This window comes from Morchella importuna (genome assembly GCF_003444635.1).
Source record: "Morchella importuna strain M04M26 chromosome Unknown Morimp01GS006, whole genome shotgun sequence".
Taxonomy (NCBI): Eukaryota; Fungi; Ascomycota; class Pezizomycetes; order Pezizales; family Morchellaceae; genus Morchella; species Morchella importuna.
In genome coordinates this window covers 522,390-530,157 of record NW_025763403.1, presented here as the reverse complement: position 1 = coordinate 530,157, position 7,768 = coordinate 522,390, and the positions used below count along the sequence as shown (strand labels likewise).

Sequence of the window (7,768 nt, the reverse complement as noted above, 5' to 3'; positions counted from 1 at the left end):
CCCGCGTGCTCCATACTGTTCCTGCATCGTGGAGCTAGCCCGTATGTATATCGTGGGTGGGGCTGGCTGGCGCTGACGGGACCGTGCGCCGTCGAGCCGTCGCTCCGTCTGTTCCTGTTGCTGTGGTACTCGGAGAATTTCATCTTCTTCATCTCGTGCATTTTGGGGGCGTCTGAGTGAGTAGTAAGGGAGGGGAGGAGGGGAGTCTAGCAGTAAAACCGGGGAGATCTTTTTTTCTTCCTCGTCTTGAAGCGTAAGGAAGGAACCAAGGGGGGGAAGGGTGTTGGGAAGGAGAGATTTGGGCTGGCGAAAATCAGTATATAAGCTCCATCTCCCACCCCCTCAACATCACTCCTCACCCCTCTCACTCACTTCATCACATCCACCACCACCAGCACCATCGCCGGCACCGTCACAATGCAGTACTCCACCTACATCGCTATCCTCGCCACCCTTCTCCGCCTCACGGCTTCTCAGAAGGTCGGAACCTACACTACCGAGACTCACCCGTCGCTCAGCTCCTCAAAGTGCACGAGCAGCGGGTGCACAACCCAGTCCACCAAGGTTGTGCTCGACAGCAACTGGCGTTGGCTCCACACTACCGCGGCAAACCAGTACACCAACTGCTACACTGGTAGCGCCTGGAACACTGCCTTGTGCCCGGACCCAACCACTTGTGCGACCAACTGTGCCCTTGATGGAGCGGACTACACTGGTGTCTATGGTATCGCCTCGACCGGCACCGAGCTCACCCTGAAGTTTGTTACCACGGGGACAAACAAGAACGTCGGAAGTCGTGTATACCTCATGGAGAATGATACCAAGTATCAGATGATCAACCCTCTCGGTGGAGAGTTTACCTTCGATGTGAGTATCCCTATGGGGTTGGTGCTTAGTGATATATGGAGACTGATTACGGATGGTGGGATAGGTCGATGTCAGCAACCTTCCTTGTGGATTGAACGGTGCTCTCTACTTCTCGGGCATGGACGCGGACGGTGGTGCAGCAAAGTACCCCAGCAACACTGCTGGTGCCAAGTACGGTACCGGATACTGCGATGCCCAGTGCCCCCACGATATCAAGTTCATCAACGGCGAGGTAAGCCTTCTTCTACCCCAAACTCTTCTTCCCTCCCAAACTAACATTCCGTCCAGGCCAACACCCTCGACTGGACCCCCTCTTCGACCGACGCGAACGCTGGATCCGGTCGTTATGGAACCTGCTGTGACGAGATGGACATCTGGGAAGCCAACAGCATGGCCACTGCCTACACTCCCCACCCCTGCACATCCACCGGTCAGACCCGCTGCAGCGGAACCGAGTGCGGTGATGGTGACAACCGCTACGGCGGTATCTGTGACAAAGACGGATGCGATTTCAACAGCTACCGTATGGGCAACACCGGCTTCTACGGTATTGGAAAGACCATCAACACCAGCCAGAAGTTTACCGTCATCACCCAGTTCATCACCTCCGATGGCACTGCCAATGGTGACTTGATCGAGATCAAGCGCAAGTACAAGCAGAACGGTGTTGTCTACGAAAACAGTGCCAGCACCATTTCCACCGTCAGCGGAAACAGCATCACCGACGCCTTCTGTGCGGCCCAGAAGACTGCCTTCGGCGACACCAACGACTTTGCCACCAAGGGTAAGTTGAAGAAGATGGGTGCTGCCTTCAAGAATAACGGCGGAATGGTTCTGAGTATGAGTATCTGGGATGACCATGCGGCACACATGCTTTGGCTCGACAGCTCCTACCCTCTGGACAAGTCTTCGTCGACCCCCGGTGTCAAGAGAGGAGAGTGTGCCACCACCACCGGTGTCCCCTCCGAGATCGAGGCTTCCGCCCCCAACTCGAGCGTCAAGTTCTCCAACATCAAGTGGGGTGCTTTGAACACCACCTACTAAGTGGTTTGTGGGCTTGGGCGCGATTTTTTGTATCTGATCTAGCTGGGATCTTCTCTCTGTGTGTGTGTGAAAAGGAGTGGTTTCTTATGTGGTGGAGGAAAAATGAAAAAATGAAAATGTATTTTGTAGCTTTGTGGGTCGTTGTTGCCGGAGCTGGCTACTTGTAGTTAGTTCCTGGCTGGTCTTGTACTTTTTTTGCTCTGGGAGCACTGGAAAAAAATATATATATATATATATCGTATATCTTATACCTGATCCATCGTTCTTTGTGACTTGCTCTCCTTCATCTTTATGGTCCGCGTTCGTCTCCTCTTCGGGAGAGCAAAAGGATTTTTTTCATCGTACCCCGGGGGTGCATCATAGAGTGTGACTCGATCGATGTGCACGAGTAGTAGTATCGGATTTTGCAACTTCCCCCCGCTGCGCATAAATATTTTATCCGATTATCAACAAATCAATCAGCGCTGCATATACTTAATTGTGATTAGTTACTAGAATTAGTTAGCCTTACTTCTTTCTCCGAGAGCATTGCAAAATACACCAGTATATCTGCCTGCGCTGCCGCTCTTTGTGACCAGCCTCCCTCTAGACCACTCGCCCCCCTGGTTCGTATACTGAAAGTTAAGGTTTTGTTTTCCATCGCACCCCGGGTGCGCATCACAGTCTATGGCTCGGTGCGCGCGGGCCAGGTGCGCGCGGGCCAGGTGCAGGCACGGAACCTACACCCCCCTCCCTGTCATATCAAGCAGTCAGCGCTACATATACTTACTTAGTTAGCCAGTCGTGCTTCTTGCCGCGAGAGCACTGGGAAAGTCATCTGTATCTACCTGTTCTCGTTCTTTGTGGCCATCTTACCTCATTCGCATAACTAACAGCCCACATCACGCAGCAGGGTTTTGTACCTATACCACCCGGCTTCGCAAACGGCCCCTTCCCCCGAGAACCAGCTGGCCCCGGGTTTGGCCAGCGGGGTCTTTGACTGGAGTACTTTCGGGGGTTCGTATTTTGGGTACGTATCGGTTTTGCGGTGAGTTGGTGGGTTAAAGTTGGCTTTGAAGATGGATGCACGGGTGACATCCTGTGATTTGGGAAAACATGGTCATGGTGGCGTTCTTGGCTACATGGTGGTGGGATGGTGCTGGTGTTGGTTACTCTAAACGGGATCTCTGGTGATGGTGTACGGCGAGTGGAATGTCCGCACGGGCGGGGTGGTGGGTGGTTGGGTGTGGATGTGGGAGTGGGTGGAGTAGTGGTTTTTTGATTTGTTAAATTCATGGTGGAGTAGTGGTTGGTTGTTTGGTATTTTGGCTCGGCCGGGAGGTGGGTTTGTATTATTATTTTGCGGCGTGGTGGGGGTCTGGGCAGGTTTACAGGCGAGATTACGGGGTTGTATGGGAGAGGCGTAGGTGAGGGGAGTTAGGTATCGGGGGCGCGGCTATGTATCGGCGGTGCGGCTGGGTATCGGGAGTGCGGAGTGGTTAAGGGGGTACAGGACCCCTCATGTCTAATAACTACAAACTATCTAATACATCAAAGGGTGAAAAGACCTTAGGAGTGGTAATAGCGTTAGAGCTTATAAAATATGAGTCAAGATCAAGCGCCTAGAGACGGCCTACTAACAGGCCACCACACTTAAGTTCCAGCACATATATACTCAACATTGGGTTCTAGAGCGTGGTAGGTACTAGCTAGTACCGTTTGATATTGTGAAGCTACTTATGTATATATGTGTCAAGCGGAGAAGAAATGCGCAAAGTACTACTTCAAGTCAAAGCACACAGATACCGGGTTAGGGGGGTTGGACACTAAGCCTGGCTCTTTCTGGCCGGGAATGATAGATACTTCATTTTGAATGTGTATATACATCGTACAAATATCTTACTCAGGCGTGTTTGCCGGACTTGATGCTATACAGCTTCTAGTTGCGGCTTGAAGGGAACTATATGGGTCTGTAGACTGCAGGCAAATGACGGGCGCGACATGGAGTATCACTCGGTTCGGTCGGCCGAAGAAGAACAACACATACAGTGGGGAAGCACGCGGAACAACACGGGGTAGGTCCCTCGATAAACTTTCTACATGTAGGTTGCTTGCTTGAGGGGTGGCATGGGGTCGGGGGAAATTTCCAGGCATTTTTAGGAAACTGTGCCAAATCCCGATTGTAGCAGTTTCGGAATCAGTGGTATAGGAATAAGGATCGAGTATCACCTGCTTATCCCAATATCTCTGAGTTTCTTTTCCTTGCAGGTTTTGTGCCGGGTGAGCTCTGGCGGTAGTACGGGTGGTGATTTATTCATGAACCCCTGGCTAGAAATTATCTGGTCGCATGGATATGGCGAAGTGGAGTCATTTATATACCCCGCTGATAAGTGGCGGATAGAGGGTCTTGTACTAAAAGAACCCGGCAAGAAATTCGAGGAGTACAGAAAGAGGTGTCGATTTAATCATGGGATATCACTCATAATCAAGGAATATCACTCATACTCATGGGGTATCACTCGGATAGCGTTCATGGTTAATGTTGAAAAGGCAGGACGAGGACAAGACAGTTATGTGACTTTCTAATCTTGGCAAAGAGACTAACTAGCTATCTAGTCATGGATTGTATAGTTGATTTTAGACAGGTGCCTTCATCATGACAGCTCACCCGTACCCGTTCGAATACTTACCTATGCCCGTCCAACCTCATTTGAAAACCCAAATATCCAACAGTAGAAAATGAACGAAAGGTTGTTGAAAAAGCTCAAAGATCCAGATCCGAGAATCAAAGGTGTATTGTTAAAGCTAATGAGGTCCTGGTGGAAGATGAAGACACATACTTGCCCGATGCGTCGATGACAACGTAAAACAAATGAGACTCTAAATGCATATATTCCACTAACGCAGGCACCGGAATGGATATGCCCGGGTTAGTTCTTGGAGAGTTCGGACACTAAAGAATCAACAGAAAATGATGATAATCGGTGGCCTTGACGAGACTGCCTGGTTCAAGTAATCGATGGTTGCCGGGAGTCATGAGGTGTCACTCGATGACGAAATTGGTGGCAAAGGAAATATGCACCCATTCGAGATTATGCGGATAGAGTATTTTGGCCCAACCAATTGTCTTAAATGGAACCCCGACCAAGAATATCTGGGTGTGTTTTAGAGGTTAAGTGCGGGGTCTATCGCTCGTATCCCGGGTACAAGTGATGGGTACAAAATAGGATTTTTCATCTCGCCTCGCCTCTCACGGAGAGAGGAGGTGCCGGGGTGAAAGGACTCTACAGTCGTTTTTTCGCAATTTCTCGAGACCACATTAGAGGTCTTAAGCTGAACCTCGTGAATCTTAGTGATGGGTAAAAGACAAAACAAGAAATACTAGTCTGGTCTCGAGACTTGGAAATATGCGAGAGATTGACTATGACCTTGGTATCAGCATCAAAACCTAGGCCTACTGCTTGCTATGAAGGTTAATCATATAACCCTAACCCTAGCGAATCCTGCCGGCAAATTTGAAATATCTACTTACCTGGGCGGACATAATTTGACACCTAACACTAGCTATCCCCTGGGTCGTAACAGCCGATATTGTGCTGCTTTTGGACCAATATTTTCTTCCGGTTTTTTCACCTAGGGGTGCACCAAGCTCTTCCAACAAAGATTCGACTGCACAGGGACGTTCGGGGGAGGCCTTTTTTTCTTTTGAGCCATCTGCAATAAGCATAGTGTCCGTGACTGTTGAGATATTTCGAATTTCCACCGTTGTTGTAGGAACTTTATTACGACCGAAGGAATAGGTCTCGAGCCTTCAATAATGGCTCAGTCAGGTATTGGCAATTCTGAGACCCCCCCTGTAATTCACGAGAAAAAACGAAACATCCCCAAGATCGTCTTGTTTTGTTTTGTGACCATCACTACTAGTTTCAACTTTCAACTATACAAAAGTAGCGAGGCCTTGTAGTATCAAGCCTAAATCTAGGCTTGAGGTCTGTATGAGTCGTTGAATTTAATTACATACGTTATTGGATCTGCCCTTTGAAAAATTCTCTCTTTTACACCACTCTGCAGTGTTTCGGGACGTCGGTCGTGCCCATCTACAAATCTTATCTCCCTTGCGTGGCCCAAGAAAAAAAAGCCTTGAGACCTTTTGTCTATACAGTATTTCGTGTGCCTTACTATGTAATCCCGTCCAGGTTATAGGCCACCCAGATATATATATATTCAAGCTCTGGTGGTGCAGTTGGTTAGCACGCCCTCACCAAAAACATTAAAAACTTATAAAACCGTAGGGAGACTTGGGTTCAAACCCCAACTAGAGCATCTTTTTTTGTTGTTGGTGAAAAAGGTTCCTAGCCCCGATCAATACTTGAGAATGGGTTTTAGGCGGAGATTACACCCATACAAACACCCGTAATAGACCTTTTAAGTCACCGCCGCTGCAAGGAAAATAAAAGATCGCCAAAAAAAAGATCATCTCCCACTAGCTAGGTGAGCTTAGTCTGATCAGGTAAACGCAGTCAATAGCCGTACTCTCACGGTTGTACTTTTGATACCATTATGTACAGCGGGCTCTGTGAGCAGCGTTGAAAATATCATGCCTACTACCTCCAACTAGTAGATGCTGATCTTTTTTTGCCTATTTTTTTTCCTGCTGGCTTAAAAGATCTAATGGGGATGCGTGGCCATGATTGTCACATAATAATAACCCTACGGGCTAGTTCTACCACTAGGGACATTCATCGTACGTCATATGTAGTTAGACAACATTTTGGCTTAACTGTCATTAGAAAGACTGAAAACAGAGGGCTAATCCCTCTTCTCCCCTTAATATCAATACAGGCAACTGATCGTCAACCTTCAGAGTTATGAACTTATGTCGTTCGTTTTGAACATGGTAGGAATTAACCTATTGAAACAATCTCCGCTGTGACCCGCCCAACAAAGACTTGGGCAATCCCTTTGGTGTTATTCTCTAGCAGACCCTTAATTTCTAGCTATATCAGAACGACTTACTCCCGCGTTACACCCGGACCAACAGCAGCTAGTTTACCGCCTATTCCACCCCCCGCTTTCCCTGGGGCCCACTACTGTGAGAAGACCCGGAATGAACGAAGGGACTTATGCTACCTCCGGTAAATCATCTGGATTCGATTTGGTCAGGGCAGAATAGTATGTGGGTTGAGCCGAGTGATAATCCATGAGCCACAAAGAGGTTAATTCAGAACCCTAACCCACTACACTACCCCTCGGTTGATCACTGGGGAAAGATCTCGCACGTAACCCGCGTTCTTTCTTGCAGCGGATAATACGGATATAGTGGATTTGGGCCGGGCATGGCTGGGTTTACCATTTATTCTAACGTCCTGGGTTCACCTAGTAGTGCGGGTTGAAATCGAGTGTATCCAAGAGCCCTCGGCTGTCGATCTGAAAATAAGTAGTATGCGCTCAAGTAACGCCACAGAGAAGCGAGTCCAACCCCCGCTCCTTGCTCCCCCACCCCGGCCTCTTCACCATGCACCGTAAACCCATCACCGCGCCAGTACCTCATGCACCCATGCATGCACCTCCCAACACCAATACGCCCCCTGCCACACAAAAACCCACGCCACGCCTGGTAAGATACGACCTGACCACTAGCGCCTCTCCCTTTTGGGCTTGTACCAGACATCTGCATATCTATACCTGCGTATCCGCGGCCGGATAGGGACCGGGGGAGTGGCGTCATGACGTATCACCCGGTGACGGGGTTAGGGTTATTGACGTGGGTGGTCATGGGGTATCACTCGGGTGGGTGTTGAGTGGGGTGTTTTGTTGGTTCCGGCGGTTGTATAGGCATGCAAGATATATATTAGTGGTTGGTTAGCTGGGGTGGGTG

The 7,768-nt window shown here is 49.2% G+C and overlaps 1 protein-coding gene across 1 annotated transcript; it reads left to right on the top strand.

Annotated features, from left to right (window-relative positions):
- Positions 1-417: 417 nt before the first annotated feature.
- Positions 418-1,911, top strand: LAJ45_03003 (uncharacterized protein; the record flags this gene model as incomplete). Its single annotated transcript, XM_046112593.1, has 3 exons — positions 418-867; positions 932-1,099; positions 1,156-1,911. The coding sequence occupies 3 exons, from the start codon at positions 418-420 to the stop codon at positions 1,909-1,911; spliced, it is 1,374 nt and encodes a 457-aa protein (XP_045974082.1).
- Positions 1,912-7,768: the final 5,857 nt, after the last annotated feature.